Source organism: Acipenser ruthenus, chromosome 10, assembly GCF_902713425.1.
Source record: "Acipenser ruthenus chromosome 10, fAciRut3.2 maternal haplotype, whole genome shotgun sequence".
NCBI lineage: Eukaryota > Metazoa > Chordata > Actinopteri > Acipenseriformes > Acipenseridae > Acipenser > Acipenser ruthenus.
The window spans coordinates 35264957-35282856 of NC_081198.1; the positions used below are offsets into that span (position 1 = coordinate 35264957).

Here is a 17900-nt window from a genome sequence, read left to right on the forward strand (position 1 = left end):
CATGATATATTTTTAACAATGTTTGCCAACTTCAGCACTTTATATCCTGCTTTCTAGGCTTCTTGTCTGAACTGGGCCAGCCATATAAAATGCATATGGTTGTAATAGCCTATTCTGTATTTTAAGTGACAGTTTACAGTAAGTATTCCCTATTTTATGTTTATGTCCAAAGAGCAAGTAGCTTCAAATGACACTTTTTTTTAACATTTATGTATTTGCATCCGTTCTGAGTGTCATTGCAGTAATATTGAGTTTTATACATTTTTCCTCCCCCTATGATCTGGGTTACTGTTATGAGCTATTTTGAAAAGCCCAGTGACCTGTGTTCCGGACATTCCCAAGCATATACCCCAGAGCTTTTCATAGGGAAGTCCTCAGTCGTTTGGTGACCATGCCATGCTTTTGTTTCCAGAGAGTGGATCATTTACTGAAGCAGGAGCGTTTCCTCGAGGCGTTATCACTGGCCTGGTCATTCCACGAGGGCACAGCCAGAGCTGTGGTTGGTAAGTACCACTTCTTTCTACCTTTCCAGTGCCAATCAAGGGAGGCCCCGTTATTTTACTGTCTCTCCAGATGTGCCAGTTGCGAGCAGTCTCTTAAATCTAGAAATCATCTCGCTGACATTGTCGCTTGTTATATAGTATACATATGAATGAGCGATCAGGATTTGACAGGCCCTGTTTCTGAAGCGGACGGAACATCCTAGCTAGTTGCTACAGATTTTCTGTCCAAATCTATGTGTTATCGCCAAGTATTACCAGTTTGATGTTGTGTATTGGTAAAACCCTTTAACAAAGTTCAATTTACTTGGTTGTCAAAAATGTAAAGCATTAGAAAATGCAATATATATATATATATATATATATATATTAGCTCAAAGAGCCAGCTGCCCAACGTTTCGATATGTTGTACATATCTTTCTCAAGGGAGCCTGTGTTTGAATCCAAACATTGGAGGTATTTATAGGTTTTTGACGGCATGACAACTACTTGTTATTGTTTACATTCAAATTCATGATTTATTCTTACATGATGTAATGGTGTTCTATATATTGTGACATCATTTTTACTTCTATCTTTGAATCTGTATTAATTCTAATTAACACTACTTTATATAAACTTATATTTTTATTATATCATGCAATGCTGGCTTTGAGGATCAGTCTAGATTTGGCCTCCCCAGCGCATCAGCATGCACAACTTTTGAATGAATTTTGTTTATTTATTTAAATGTTATATATTTATTGAAGTTAATTAGTTCATTCTTTTCTGTTGAGTCCCGCTGGCATAATCGTGTTCAGTCTATTTATCCATTTACTTTCTTTTATTCTTCTATATGTCGCATTGTCTAATTTGAGCTGTTCTAATACTACAAACTTTACATCATTTATGTCATGTCCCTGACTGGTGAAGTGCTGTACTATTGGTTCATTCATTTTTTTATTTCTAATTAATGAAAGGTGGTTCTGAATTCTTTTATATAAACCACTAAGATAAAAATGCCATTTTATAAACATCTGTTTAGACTTAAATACCCACAGACCCAGCTTCCCTAACACATGGAGGTAGTGCATTCCATGGTTTAGGGGCTCTAAAAGAAAAAGCCCTACCTCCCGTATTGATTTTATTGACCCTGGGAACAACAAGCAGCCCCGCTTCCTGTGATCTAAGAGTGTGATTTGGGAGATACGCGCTCAGTAGCTCCTGCAAATAGCTAGGTGCTGCTCCATTCAAGGCTTTATAGGTCAATAATAAGATTTTAAAATCAATTGTATATTGAACAGGGAGCCAGTGCAAGAAGGCTAAAACAGGGGTGGTATGCTTATTTATTTTAGTTTTAGTCAAAATTCTAGCAGCGGTATTCTGAACAAGCTGTAGGCGGGACACCGCACGTTTTGGGATGCCAGAGAGGAGTGCATTACAGTAATCAATTCTTGAAGAAACAAAGGCATGTGTTAGTCTCTCGGCATCAGATAAGGAGATAATAGGTCTCAGTTTGGCTAAGTTTCTCAAGTGATAGAAGGATACTTTGGAAACTTCCCTAATATAAGACTTGAATGATAAATCAGGATCAAAGATAACCCCCCAATTTTTTATTTCAGTTTCAGGATTTGATAATAGACTGCTAGGGTCAAACTCATGCAATGTTACATTTTTTAGTTGGTTATGTATGCCTACAAACATAACCTTTGTTTTATCTGAATTAAACATTAAGAAATTGAGACATCCAGCATTTGATATCAGCAAAGCAAGCAGCATATAACACCCTGACAGAAGTATCACCAGGTTTTAAAGACAAATACAGCTGGGTGTCATCCGCATAGCAGTGGAAGTTCACACCATGTTTCCTAACGATATCACCCAGTGGTAAAATATATCATGAAATAGCAATGGACCCAGAATAAAGCCTTGTGGAACACCGCAATCAACTTCGGGCAATGCTGATTTTTCCTCCCCAATAGAGACAAATTGATACCTATCAGACCAGGATAAGACAAGGCCAGACAGTCCCACTAAGTATTTGAGCCGATTTAATAAGATGGAGTGATCTACGGAGTCAAAAGCAGCACTTAGATCAAGAAGAATTAGAACTGATGGAAAGCCCGAGTCAGAGCTTATTAGTAGGTCATTTACAACTTTGACAAGGGCTGCCTCTGTACTATGTGCAGCACGAAATCCAGACTGAAATTTCTCAGATACACCATTAAGAGTTAAAACTTTGTACTTGAAATGCAACAACCCTCTCTAAAACCTTGTCTAAGAATGGGAGATTGGAGATGGGCCTGTAGTTATTAATGAGTTTAGGACTTTACTATAGCTACCTAAAGTGCTGAGGGAACAATACCGGAAGAAAGATAACTATTTATCATTTTTAAAATGTGGTTAATAATAACTCCAAAAGCGTTTTTTTAATAATTTTTGTAGGAATGGGGTCAAGAGAACATGTAATAGTTCTCATGTGCTGAATCAGAGCTGTCAGCTCTTGAAGGGTAATCAAAGAAAAGACCTCCATAGTAGCCTTAGAGGCACTGATAGGTAATACTGTACAGCAAGCCTCCTTAATAGAATATGTTTGTGGAATCTGATTTCTAATGTGTAGTATTTTATTTTTAAAGTGATTTAAGAAGTCATTACAGCTAGGAATAAAACCAGTATCAAGGGTGGAACTATTTGGAGAAGGATTAATTTATTTTATCAATTGTAGCAAAAAGAAATCTAGGATTATTTTTATTAGTTTCAATTAAGTTAGAGTAATAAGTTGATCTGGCCAGTGCCAGAGCCTTCATATATTTAGCCAGGCCCATATAGTGTAGTGAACATGCAGTTTCGTAACCCGCCATCTCCGTTCTAATTTCCGACCCTCATTGCTCAATTTGCGAGTAGCATCATTAAACCACGGTGAGCTTTTTTTAAACACCCTCCGAGTTTTGACTGGCGCTACAACATCTAAGATACCAGTCAATGAGGTGTTGTAGGTATTAACCATCTCATCTACAGATAAGCCCTCCGGGATTGATAATAAACTCAGTATATCAGAAAATTTACCAGCAGTTAAGGAATTAATATCCCGAGATGTAAGTGTACGTTCCATGGATTTTGTAGTTACCGGTATGCTGACCTCAAAAAGAATAGCAAGATGGTCAGAAATGGTGAGATCTGTAGTTAATACATTTTTAACAACTAAACCACGAGAGATTACCAGGTCTAGAGTATGGCCACGATTGTGTGTGAGACTTTTTACATGCTGGATATAATCTAAGGAATCCAGTAGCCTCATAAATTACGCAGAAGTGGAGTCAGATTCTGTATCAACATGCAGGTTAAAATCACCCAGTAGAAGAATCCTATCATAATGGACTGTCAATGAAGATAGCAAGTCACTAAATTCAGCTAAAAATAATGGGTTTGACTTAGGTGGTCGATAGATCATTACAATATGAACAGGTAGTGCACTATTTAGTGTTAATGTTAACAGTTCAAAAGATGAAGAACCTGGGACAGTAACCTGATTAGTTCTATGTTCACTATGGAAAATAGTAGCAAGTCCACCTCCCTGCCCAGTAGAGCGAGCTTTCTGGAAAAAAGAATAGTAAGGTGGGGAAGCCTCAATCAGTGAGACATTGTCATTAGGTCCAAGCCAAGTTTCAGTTAATGATAAAATATCAAACCCATAATCCTGAATAAAATCACTAATTAACGGAGTCTTATTAGACAGAGTCCTAACATTAAATAAGCATAAACATAGAACAGTCCCGTCAAGTGCAAGTGATTGAGCAGGGATAATAGGAATTTAAGTAAGATTACTATAACACACACCTCTATGATTACTCACTGGGAAGCGGGGGTGGCAGGAAGCTATAACCTCAATCTTCCATATCTCTTTAGGTCCTTCCTCCCCCCCCCCTCCCCCAAGTGCCTAGTTTAAATACTCTTTTTTCCGATTATTTAATAATTTGCACACTCTTGATTCAATGTCCTTAGTTTTTGCTCCAGGGAGGCAGGTAACAGTTCTGTTTATAGGGTCTTTACGGCTAAAATCACTTGTCAATGTGGCGAATAATTGAGTCGCCTACTAACAGGACCTCCCCCCTATTTCCAGTCAACACGTTGCCAATGTTGCTCAGTGCTTGGAATCTGTTAGATAATTTGATCTCCTCTGTATTTTGACTACTTATCCGTCTCCTCTTCCTACCTTTTCTAGCGGTCACCCAATCCTCATTCAACTCTTGCCTTTCAACTATATTTTCTCAGGTCCCTCTGCACATACGCTTCTGCAATCAGGCTGTGGTAGTGATGTCGAAAAGGAGCAGCCTCATTTAAAAAATTAGAATCGGGGGGGGGCTTTGTCGGCTTCACCTTCAGTATCCAACACTATCCAAGTGTTACTAATTTTGTTAAAACTGGTTTAAATGAAATGCTCATGATTGTGTATGCTTCTGACAGTCTCTATTTGTTTTTCAAGATCAGAAACCTTTTGCAATAGGCACTGAGTAAAAGAGCACTTTTTGCAAGTAAAATCTTCCACAAATTGAAGAGCACTAACCGCCAAATAAATTTCAGAACCCACGATGGGAGGCGATAACAGATAGATCAGTCAATGTGAAACCAGCTGGTGATCCTTGCTGTTGGATTGCAGCTGGGCCTGGGTCTCAGATGAGTTGCAGCCCTCTGCTGCTGGATTACAGCTGGGCCTGGGCCTCAAGTTAGTTGCAGCCCTCTGCTGCTGGATTACAGCTGGGCCTGGGCCTCAGATGAGTTGCAGCCCTCTGCTGCTGGATTACAGCTGGGCCTGGGCCTCAGATGAGTTGCAGCCCCTTACCGCTGGATCGTTTGATGGAGGTCAGGTGACAGAGTCACTATCTGCACTTTCAGGACCTCGAAGAAACCCTTTGAGATACATACTTCATATTTGCTGTAGATTAAATTAGACAAATGTTTCAGCAAGACTTTTTGTACAGTTCCTCTGTTCTATTTCATGTTTAGATTAACAGAATACAAAAATATTCATTAAGTGAATACAAAACAGTAATAATTTTAAAACAATTGTTGCTGCATTAGCAAGCACATGTACATACAGTAGAACTGATTAGCAGTTTTGAGAAGTTTGCTTTCTGTGGGAAATATTTACACACAGTAAACACAAGCTGCATGATTATTAATGTGAAAAAAGCAGCTCAATTTGACATCTGATGCTTACTGCAAGTTGGCAGGCGAGCTTAGTTTATTAGTGCCCTCTCATCAAGGCAATTCAAATTAGTTGGTTGGTTTTATTCTGATTTACAACTATGGCCAAAAGTTTAGCATAACCCTATAGAATTAACAAATTTTGCTTCAAATAGAATTAACAAATTTTGCTGAATGAAACCTGCTGAACAATGTTATGTTAACATATTGAATTACATACCGCTTAATCAAAGTTGAAGCCTGTCCAAAAATCCACCCAGCACTAGTATAAATGTAATCGACTCCATTGCTTTCCCTGCCTTACAAATCCAGAATTCAGTTCACCTCAATCAAAATGGCATTTGGTGGCATCAGCCAGTGTCGCTTCACTTTCACAGGAACACAATCAGAGGTAGGGGCGGGTGGGGCATCGCTATACAGACGATGAGTAATAATAATAATTGCATCGCTATACAGACTATGAGTAATAATAATAATTGCAAAAAAAAGTCGTCATCCAACCATGTCAACATGAAGTAAGGGAGATTTCACAATAAACCTGAGACTTGCTGCAAGTTATGAGCATCTGTCTGCTTCTCATGGGCCTACTACAGCATTGTGGCAGTGCTGCCAGCAGGTACGTTTGAGACTGCAAGTCTGCTGACACTGCCCATTTTAGCAGGGCTATTAGTCTTGACTCGATAAAACCTATGTAGGAGGATAGGTCCCTAATTTTAAAAAGTTTTTTTTTTTCTAGTACACCAGTACTGAGCAATTGCAGAGATTATAGTATCGTCTTCCACTTTAATTGTTTGTAATTCTTGCTTTTTTAACCGACTACAGTAAATAGCTTTGAGATTTGTGCCCCTTGCCTTTTTACTTGCGAATTCAGATCTATTGAGCATATGCAGGTACAGAGATAAGGAGATAGCAGCTGGGAAGACCAGGCTATGACAAATCGTTGACTTTTTTAATTTGCAGAGGCAGGCGAAGAGGATAAATGCTGATCTGTCTGGATATGTTTTCCAGTAATTAATCTGTATCCCATTGTAAACTGCCCTAGCCAGCCCTACAGTGCCAGGCGATGAAATGTCATAGTAATTCTCAAGTCCCAGCTGCACACAGTGACACTAATACAGCAGAGACCACGTCTTGCTTCAGCACTGGAGTGACCTGAATTGGTTTCTGATGGAAAGATGTACGCGGTTGTCTTGCAGGGCATTGGTGGCACAGCAGCAGTATTTCATTTGTTTAGTAAAATAAACCTAACAAGAAAACATTGTATTCAAATGCAAAACAAAGTAGTCTATTCAATTGATCTTAATGGCAGATCTAAGTGCCACCACTAGTTAGTTAAAATTGGGCTCACATATTTAACAGTGGAGTCTCTTTCAGTGTAATTCTGTATGTAAAGATATGGTAAGTATCAGGAAGGGTTCTGATGTAATGATGTAAATGCCGGTGGTGTTTAGATTTAGTATCATTGATAACACTATGTAACACAATTTTTGTTCCTGGGTAGTAAGTGTTATTTCCTAATTGCTTATGCCTCAAAAGTATAGAAAATGGCTATTATTCCCCACAAACTTTGCTTTTGTGACCAGGACAGTGATATTTTGAAATTTACCTATTTCCAATGAGAAAACGGGCGAATTTGTGTCTTCGTTCACATAAAGTCAGAAAAAAACAACATATGAATCCAAATTAACATGTATTTATACTAAAGTAATACAAAAATGACTACAAAAGATTTAGAAGTGAGTAGTTTTTCGAGATTTACGATTATACTGTAAATCACTTTCACGAATCAGCCCCCAAGTGTAGTCTCCCATCATGTTCTCGTTATACTGTCCTTGGTAGCGGCGTTCAAAGTCCAGTATATCCTGATGGAAGCGCTTGCCTTGCTCCTCCGAGTACGCTCCCATGTTCTCCTTGAATTTATCAAGATGAGCATCAAGGATATGGACTTTGAGGGACATCCTACAGCCCATTGTGCCGTAGTTCTTCACCAGAGTCTCAACAAGCTCCACATAGTTTTCGGCCTTGTGATTGCCCAGGAAGCCCCGAACCACTGCGACAAAGCTGTTCCAAGCCGCTTTCTCCTTACTAGTGAGCTTCTTGGGGAATTTATTGCACTCCAGGATCTTCTTTATCTGTGGTCCGACGAAGACACCGGCTTTGACCTTTGCCTCAGACAGCTTAGGGAAGAAGTCTTGAAGGTACTTGAAGGCTGCCGACTCCTTATCTAGAGCTCTGACAAATTGTTTCATAAGGCCCAATTTGATGTGCAGTGGTGGCATCAGCACCTTCCGGGGGTCCACCAGTGGCTCCCACTTGACGTTGTTCCTCCCCACAGAGAACTCGGTCCGCTGTGGCCAGTCCCACCTGTGGTAGTGCGCCTTGGTGTCCCTGCTGTCCCAAAGGCAAAGATAGCAGGGAAACTTGGTAAAACCGCCTTGGAGACCCATCAGGAATGCCACCATTTTGAAGTCTCCTATGACCTTGATGCCATCTCAGAAAAATGCAGATATGTATCCACTTAGGCAGCTGGAACTAAACTGAACTGGTGGGCTTAAGGCCCCTGTATTTATACTACTATTTATATTACTGGAAAGTTCTAGAAAGTTCTAGAAGTTACTCCAAGTTTACTCAGCACTGAATCTATCTGGAATGTTCTGGAAAATAGGTAAATTTCAAAATATCACTGTCCTGGTCACAAAAGCAAAGTTTGTGGGGAATAATAGCCATTTTCTATACTTTTGAGGCATAAGCAATTAGGAAATAACACTTACTACCCAGGAACCGAAAAAAAAAAAAAGATTTGTTACACGGGGTAATGAATATACACCACAGTCTCTTTCGGCGTTTACTTGGTAGCTAGGAAGCTGAACTCTTGGTTGAGTTGAGTGATTGTTGGAACTCAAGCCGGTTTGTTTTCAGCTGTGCTTCCACTGTCCGGATCCCCCCCTTTCTGGATACCTTTCTCAATAGGTTGTCCTATCCTCCCTCAGCAAGATATTCAGGTCATCAGCCTTGGGAGGACCATTTAGTGCATCTTTATTTTAATATTGCATTCCTCTTTTCAGGGTTGTTTGGAGATCCAAACAAGAGAAAGGGTGTAGTAGCTGACAAGGTGAGTCTGCTCTTGTTTCTTTAATATAAAGACCAGAACCTCCTAAGTTTCAATGTGCCACCAAGAATATTTGCTGATTTTATATATCTGGAGACCAAAGAAACACTCATTGGCCAACTTGACCTGTGTTTAAAAAAGAAAAAAAATACTATCTTATTTTAAATGAGCCAATACTAATACAAAAAATCTACATAACATGGATGACCTAACATTTTTAGTTTTAGAAGAAACTAAATTGGATAATGTACTTTGTTTTCCAGACTTTGGCCCTATTTTCAAAACAAAACAAATTCTAATTCTTAAAATAAACTGTACAAGATCTGGCTTAGGGGTTAGATGTGATTCTGAGAGCTCTATTGAGGCCACAGGGGTGGTTTCCATTTCTGAGTTTTAAAAAGTCGCCAAGAAGAATACATTAGTTACAGTAATGTTGGTATTTCATACCTGCACCAAGTTAGATTACCCTTGCATATCATTTCGGTTTTTGTAAGCACATCCTGGTGACTTTTTTAAAACTCAAGAAATGTAAAGCACCCTGTGGCCTCAGTAGATCTCTCAGAATCATAACCTGTCCCCCTGCAACATGCTACAAAAAAATGCTGGTATTGGAGAATATTTCATTACTATTTTTTCTGTTCTTAACAATTGTGGGATATGAGGTGAGAGTTGGTACTGTAGATTCAGAGAAGGCCATGTGTTTTTACAAAGTTTTCTTTTCCCAGATGACTGAGATCCTCTTTCAGTATGCGGACCGGTCACTAAAGAAGTGTCCTGAACAGGGTAAAATCCAAGTGATGGAGCAGCATTTTCAGGTAACTTCACATCGGCAAACAATGACGTTTGTGCTCCTATGAATCTAAAGCCGTTGCCAGTAAACTCTAGCACTCTGGTTACTACTATAGTCAAGTCCTGTCGTTCTCCCTTAAAGTGGTTATAGCTAACAAAATAATGTTATACATCTTAGCTATTGTACTCTGTCATTCACTATATATGTCCAATAAAATGAAACCTACCACAAGTCTGTAGCACAAACCGTTTTTGAGTAAAAGCTTGATTAACGTTAGAGGCCCATCAACCACATTTTGACCAGTGTATAACTTTTCACCACTTGACCTGATCAATCTAAACATTTTTTTAATTATTTCATTTTTTTGCTTGGAAACAACCCTAAGGACCGGGTTTGGTGTAAAATCAAAACATATATTTGTCTAATATATAGTTGGAAATGTACTGTAACACTGAACTCATGCCCTAGATTGGGTTTGAGATTGAGTATTATGAAATTATACACTTGGAACACATTGCTGACCACAAAATAAAATGTATATTTGTCAAGGTAAGATGCCATAAATAAAAATATTGATAGACTCAGACCTGGCTTCAAAACAGCTCTCATAATCATGTCTAACCTCCAGGTACAGCTGGCACACCAGACTGTAAGCATTAACCTGTCCCTCAAGTGGAGATTAGAAATACACCAGTAATAAATACCACACAGAACTAATGTGGTGTTTCATACACCCATTGGGGGCAGAATCTCTAAAGGGGGCATCTTAATAGCTACACTCTGGTGTACCAGCTGTACTTGATGTGAGGACATGTATCTAAGATCTGTATTGAGTTCACAGGGGCATTTTAAAAAGTCACCCAGATGTGATGGCTGAATCAGAAAATGACACAGTGGATCTGTATTGAAGAGTGGGGGTGCAATAGGAAGACAGATTGGGACTGGGAACTTGGACATCTCAATAGTACTGCTAGTATTGACTATTCCTTTAGCCTGCTGGCCAAGTCCGGACAAGTCACAACATTCAAAACCTTTTTCCCCAGATCTCCCTTAAAATCTCTGAAATCTTTTCCTCCGTTCTGTCCTTTTGGGGTGCAGTGTACCGTACGCTGCTAAATTTGTTTTGTGTGGTTCTCTCAACAGGACATGGTGCCTGTCATGGTTGATTACTGTCTCCTGCTCCAGCGCACGTAAGTGAAAAGCACCAGCCTCCTCCTGCCAGATTCTCCTTCAATGCTCAGTGTAATTATCACAGTCTTAATCAGTCTCTCATCTGCAGCTTCTAATGAAGTCGGTGATGCCTTTCAGTGCCGTCTTGGGGTTCAGCTGCCATGATTTCACTAATTGTCAGGCTTTGAATATCTGATAATCAAAAACATTTAAATTGTATGTTATGTGTTGTCTGTTTCAATTAAGTACAGCACAGTAACTAGTAGGGTGTGCTGATGCTCGTATTTTCCCAGAGTAATTGCCTTTAAGAATTATTTGTCTGCATTTATTAAATGTATCAAAACACACCTATTAATTAATGTGTTGATTTCAAAACAAGAAAAGCTCATCTTTACAATTGAGTACCAATCAATAGCAGTTAACTTCTGCATTGAGTGTTTTAAAACCCTATCTGTAGCACAATACTGATTGGTATGGCTTGTTATTGATTGATAATTGTGTAAACAAGGGAAACCAGGGGTTTTGTGTTGAGTAATTTTATTTAATTAATACCCAACAACTTCAAATTTCCTAAAGGTAACTACTCTGAGAATAACAGTTTCGGCACACACCTGGTAAATGGCATCTCAATTACAACCCAGCAATAACCGTTTGCAAATCATTTCCTCTGGAATATTCATAATATACTGATAACTTCCCTATTTCTTTCTAGAGTATGTGTTATTTTTTAAAAATCTCTAGCACAGTGGTCTTCCAAGTTTTTTGACTATGGGAATGTGTATTTCTCATAAGATCAAAGATATGATGTGTTTTTTTTTTATTTTTATATAAACTGCAGAACTGCTTAGAGGAACATGAAAGATATTTGTGCTCAATATTGAGAAAGCAATAATTAGAAATTAGAATACCAACTTTTGTAAAAAAAAAAAAAAAAGATCTTCAGAAATACTTTTTAAAGTCTTATTTTTTCATGATCCATTTCTGTAATTTCATGGCCTACAAAATACCACCTCTTGTGTAAGTCCCATAGACACCAGCAGGGGCATTCCCCAACACTGAGTTCTTCACTCCTGCTGTGAGGGCTATTTTGCTGTGTATTGTTGGGGTCAGGGTGCCAGCATGGTGCTTGTTAATGAGCTTGTGTGAGTGTGTGTTATTGCTGATGAGCCATTGTTAGCTGTCTGAAGCACTCCTCTTTAATGAAATTAGGATGCTCATTATTAGATTGGCAGTTTTCTGCACTGGAGGGCTCTTTGAAAGAAGAAAATTAGTTCATTTTGGCAGCAAGTGGTTCTGCTCTTGGAGTTTCTTTCATCCTTATTTTTCTCCATCTGACTTTAAAAAAAAAAAAAACATTTGAAGTTCCTTTTGCGTATGGGTGCAGGGTTTGGTGCACCAGACATAGATACTATAGGCCCTACAGTGTAGGGGAACGGTCAGGTTGGGGGTTGTACACTTACGTAATTCAACAAGTCGTTTTCAGTCAACAGGTGGCACTGTGGTACTCTATTCTAGCAGTCGCAAAGCATATACAGTACAGTGGACTGAACCATGCCGCTATCATATTGAAATGCATGCTGAGAGCAGCTGCAGAAACTAAACTTCAATATCAGAAATCTGTGAAGTGTGTAAAACAATTACAGCAGACTGATTTTTTTTATTCAAAGGTTATCCTTGGTTCCTAGACTAGACCACCCTTTTAATATGGTACGGATTATGATAACCCACCTGAACAGGGTCTTGTCCAAACTGGGTTTGAATTAATGAGAGTTGACTGCGTTTGATGGAAAAAGAGAAGCTCTCAATCATTTTTTTTTTTTTTTCAGACCAGTCCGTAGTGCTCCCCTGCTCGCTTTTGTAGAATTATACAACAGCCTGCACTTTTCTTAAATTAATAATTATTTTAAATATTTCATTGGACCGACACATTAAATAAAGAGCGAATGACTTGATTTGTGGTGACTTTTTTTATACGTCACTGCTTATTTTCAGATTTTTAGCTTGCTTCACTTCCCAAATGCATTCCAGCTCCCAGAGCCACACGATTGTCACCCAGCTCGGTGCAAAATTGGGCAGGCTGTGTGCACAAACAAATTCCCAAGCTGTCGCTGACATCATGCAGCCTGTACAACTGCATGCAAATTGCCAGTGTGCAATTTCTGCATGGAGTGTATCAATCTCTTCATAATGACCTTGTTTCCTGAGCAATTATCCTGTTGACACAGGCGCGCGCAAATGACATTTTATTCCTGTCTGATTTCGACCTCTGACAATTGCATTTTTTATTGGCTGCATTAATGTGTGTACTCACAAGGCTGTTTTTGTCCGGTAATAAATAGGCTTGGAATTCTTATAAAGTTTTTTTTTTTTCACTGTACTATAGAAAGTGACATGTTTACTATACTAAAGAAGGTGCTTTGATGCATTTTCTAGTTTTGCTTTGGAGTAACGAAATGCAATTCTGTTTTTTTCCTACTTTTTATCCTAGCGTATTGTATTCATTACATGTGGAGCATTACTGTACTCTGATTACATTGTTCAGTAACTGTAATGATTTCTTCTTCAGAGTGAAAATGAAATGTGGTAATGGATTACATTTTATGTAATCCATTAGTATTAATCAGACAAAAGATGTCACTTAAGAAGAGTTAAATAAAGATGAGGCCAAAAACGTGGAGGTAAACTCAAACGATAGTGCAGAGGTTTGCATTTGTCTTGCTTAAAAACTGTTGGTAGCTGCCACTAATTGAAGTATGACACCAATGAAGGAGTTACCTAAAGGAGTACTAGAGTTTCCTACCTGAAACTTCTCCTAGCTTTAGCATTTAGGGTTTCAACATGAGTAAGTATATGACAATGGCATGATACTCCTTACTGCTGACCCTGATGTCTTGTTAAAATAAACCAGAAACAGTAAAGGAGCCCAATGACAAGTCAGACTGCAATCTTTCTGTAAGAAAAGTTAAGAAATAAAATGAGACGTAGTTCATTTAAACAGTTTCACCAAAATAATAAATATATATATATATATATATATGTATATATATATATATATATATATATATATATATATATATATATACACAGTTGTAGTCATATGTTTACCTACCCCAGTGGAGATGTAGAATTTCTAGAAATGTCTCAAACAAAGAATTTTAGAAAAATCTTTTGTAGCAAAAGTTTTGCTTTTGTGGATGAGGAAAAAAGTTACAAGAAACAGATGTCTACAATTATTTATTTCAGCAACTCCCAAAATGCTTATTCAAAAGTATTCATACCCTTTGATGCTATGATAGTCTTGTCTACAAGGTGCTAGAAATTTCAATATGATAATGCAGAACCTAATTCTAGAAAAGTCTAGAAAATGCTGAATTGTAGGTGAACATTCTTAGAGAGTATAAAAGGGTTAGGCATAGGATGATTGCTGTCATTACCAATAAGTCATAATATGGAAAAAAGTAAAGAGTTATCTGAAGACCTTAGGCAGAAAATGAATTATTGTCATAAAGCTGGATAAGGATACAAGAAGATTTCCAAGCATTTGTGTATCCCAATTTCAACTATTGTTTCTATTAAGTACAAGAACCATAGGTTGAGTATTTCATGGTGAAGGTCTCAATGGTCACAGGCCAAGGAAAAAGCCACTCTTAGGAAAACGTCACAATGACAGTTGCTTAAAGTTTGCAAAATGGCATTTGAATGATGGAAATGAGTTTTGGTCAAAGGTTTTTTGGGGTGATGAAACAAAAATCGAGCTAAGTGGTCACACTGATAGTCTTTATGTTTGGAGAATGTCTAGTGGGGCGTACAAAGAAAAGAACATTACAAGCATGGAGGTGGTAATATCCTTCTGTGGGGCTGTTTTTCCTCTAATGGCACAGGAAATTTAGTTCCCATACATGATAAAAAGGACTCCATAGTATACCAAAAGATATTGACCAATCATTTGAAACCCTCCGCTACAAAGTTTGGTTTTAAAGCGCAACTGGATATTCCAACATGACAACGATCCAAAGCACACATCAAAATATACTTCAGAACGGTTAAAGAAGAATAAAGTCAAGGTTCTGGAATGGCCTAGTCAAAGTCCCGATGAGAATCTCTGGTATGAGCTGAAGAAGGCTGTGCACAGGAGAGGTCATCAGAATTTCAATGAACTGTAACAATTTTGCGTTGAAGAATGGTCAAAAATCACTAGAGAATCATCATATCCTAATTGTTTTTAAAGAGGTTATTATTGCTAAAGGTGCCTCAACTAGCTATTAATTTCATTTTCCTTGTCCGGGTATGAATACTTTTGAATTGGTATGTTTGGAGATCTGCAAAACAATTGCTGAAGTTAAATAATTGTAGACATCTATTCTCAGCCACAAAAGCAAAACTTTTGCTGCAAAAGTTTTTTTCCTATAATTATTTGTTTTCAAGAAATTTCTAGAAATTAAAAATTTCCATTGGGGTATGTAAACGTTTATATATCAGTGGTTGGAAATCCTAGCCTGTGATTGGTTAAAACCGCATCATAGGAGCAAAAATAGATTGAACTATTGCCCTCGCATCCTTATACCACCGGGCAGTAGTCGCCGTCTGTCATGTGATTGGTTCACAGCACTGTCAGTCCCACCCCTTTTCAAAGGAACGCCTTTCTCCCCTGCACTCCTCACATCAACAGAACATCGATTCTGTGACAGAAAATTAATTACAAAACATAGTACAAAAGAAAGATGCTCCAAACATTAAAATGATTAAAACACCACTCGACGATGTAAAAAAAAAAAAAAGGCGGCTGGGATGTAAACTGGATTATGCAGCAGTCAACAAGCCACACGGAGAGCTGGACACCCAAAAAGCGTTTATAACTATCCAGTATGAACTTCAAAAACATTTTCTGTTATTTATTTACTTATGCTGTATCAGCTGTATTTAAACAAAATATATATATCAATATTTATTTACTTGTGCTTAGTATTTAGTATTATAGCCCCTTGTCAGTAACAATAGTCTTCCCTTGGGTCAGTAATTTGCCACTATAGCCCTCCTCTCCGGTGTGTGTATGTATATATATATACATACACACACACACACACACACAGTGCTATCCCATTATAATGCAACCTGTTATAGTGCGGAATCGGTTATAACACAGTAAGTCATGGCTCCCCTTTGCCCCATAGTGCAATTTGACTCGCAAGCGTTGGGTGATCATTCCAGATACTTTCAGTGATCCTGGTGATGCTAATGTGAATTATGCTAGGATAAATTGTAATAGAAACTCAAAAGAAAAAAGAAAACCTACAACACAGCGATTTTGTTTTGTTGTTTTTACATTACCGTATTTAAACCCATTCAAGTTGAAACTGGGACCAGTATTACTTATAAAGCTCTCCCATGCTTGTACTGTATTTTTTTTCTAAAAGTAAACAAACTGTCCGTTAATGTTACAAAACAAGTATGAAACAATACAAGTGTGTATAAAAGCCTTGGATTCTGTGTTATTTATTTACAGTTTGCAACATTTATTATAAAAATTATAGATTTTAAATAGAGCGATGTAAACTTTAAACTGGTGGAATAGCAGTTTATATTATACTGTATATAGTGTATGGACCCTGGATTTATACTGTTGGTCTACGGACCCTGTTGTTTGTTTGTTTGTGTGTGTGTGTGTGTGTGTGTGTGTGTGTGTTAGCAGGGAAGCAGTAAGTCAGGATTGGTGGATGACGTCCGGGGAGGCGTGGACATGAAAGCATATAGGGGGTACCCACATCAGTGCGGGCAGAGCCGAGTGAGACAAGCTGCTGTGAGAGTGCAAGGTTGTTTTTGGTGTGGCCCAGGAAATAATCGTCCCAATAAACCGTGGATTTGAGTACTTGCTAATTGTGTTCATCTCCTTTCTTCATTTTCCACTGTACGCTACAATATTGATTCGGCGTGTGGGAATTGTAAATCATTTCGGGAAAAAATGCCAATATTCATTATAAAGCGAAACACAAATAACACAGTCTCCTAATTATGGACTCCGACAACCGCATTGTAACGGGATAGCACTGTGTATACATAATTGTTATATAAAAAATATACAAAAGTATACTGCCCTAGTTCAATAAACCTCGTACACCACTGACTTATCTTTTGTAACTAAGGATAGAAAAGGCTCGTCTTTATTAGTAATCATTGTTGTATGAAACTCGGATTCAACTGTTTGTTTTGGTTGGGAAAGTATTTAGAAAATTCAACTAAATAAAATCAATAAAACCCTGGCCTTCCAGCTAAACAGTAATTAAGAAAAAAAAAAAACTAACTTGTGGCTTATCTTTTGAAAGCTGAATTGGATGAGCTAAGAACACTGCCCTGGGCTGCTGTGGATGTTTGTGCTGATTTGGTCCCTTGCTCTGTGAAGACTGAGGGAGTTTCTTTTTGCAGCTGCTGTCCTCGCCACTAACTCTGTTTATTAGTTGTCTTCTCTCAAACTGACAGCAGGAAAGATAACCATACTTGTCTCACTTCAGCATCTGCTGTGTATGTTATAATAGTGCGGAACGGCATCACTCATCTCTTTCAGAAACTGATTGCTGCATCTGATACAGTAAAGGAGAAAAATTGTAAATGAGTACACCTGCCACAGTGGTTGTTAAATATTGGTCATGATGCATGTATGATTCATTTATAGAGTATATTGTCAACGCTAATGTTAGTTAGCAAAGATCACTTTCAAGGAGAGGTTGAGGTTGTGTTCCAAATAAACATTAGCGTATACATGTACTTTTGCAGGGATGGAAATCAGACTCCTATTGCATAGTAGTTTCACCGATTCCAGGTTTTATTACAAGCTTAATTAGTGTGTATGTAAAAAGCTCAGATGTGTCTTATTAAAATTGTAGTAAAACCAGCTGCTATGCAATGGGAGTCTTCTCTCCATTCCTGGTCTTCTACTCATCAATAGAGTTTAAAATAAATGACTGCAATATCAGAGTGCTTCGTGTTACGGGTTATACGAGATGTTGCAAAATTTCAAATACATTAAATGTTTAAACGTGATTTAGCGGTAATATTAAAACGTTTACGAAATGAAATAGAATATATTTTAAACTGGGTTAGTTAGGGCCTTCTCATTTGATACAATGTAAATAATCACAGACAAATGTTTTTT

The 17900-nt window shown here is 38.0% G+C and overlaps 1 protein-coding gene across 2 annotated transcripts in view; it reads left to right on the top strand.

Moving 5' to 3' along the window:
* Nucleotides 1-17900, top strand: part of vps8 (VPS8 subunit of CORVET complex) — a 132993-nt gene that overhangs the window by 18152 nt on the left and 96941 nt on the right. For both annotated transcript variants that reach the window (XM_034016381.3, XM_059032092.1), the window contains exons 17-20: nt 413-503; nt 8750-8796; nt 9519-9608; nt 10727-10773. In XM_034016381.3, the coding sequence (XP_033872272.2) occupies nt 413-503; nt 8750-8796; nt 9519-9608; nt 10727-10773 (275 nt within the window). The remainder of the gene's footprint in view (nt 1-412; nt 504-8749; nt 8797-9518; nt 9609-10726; nt 10774-17900) is intronic.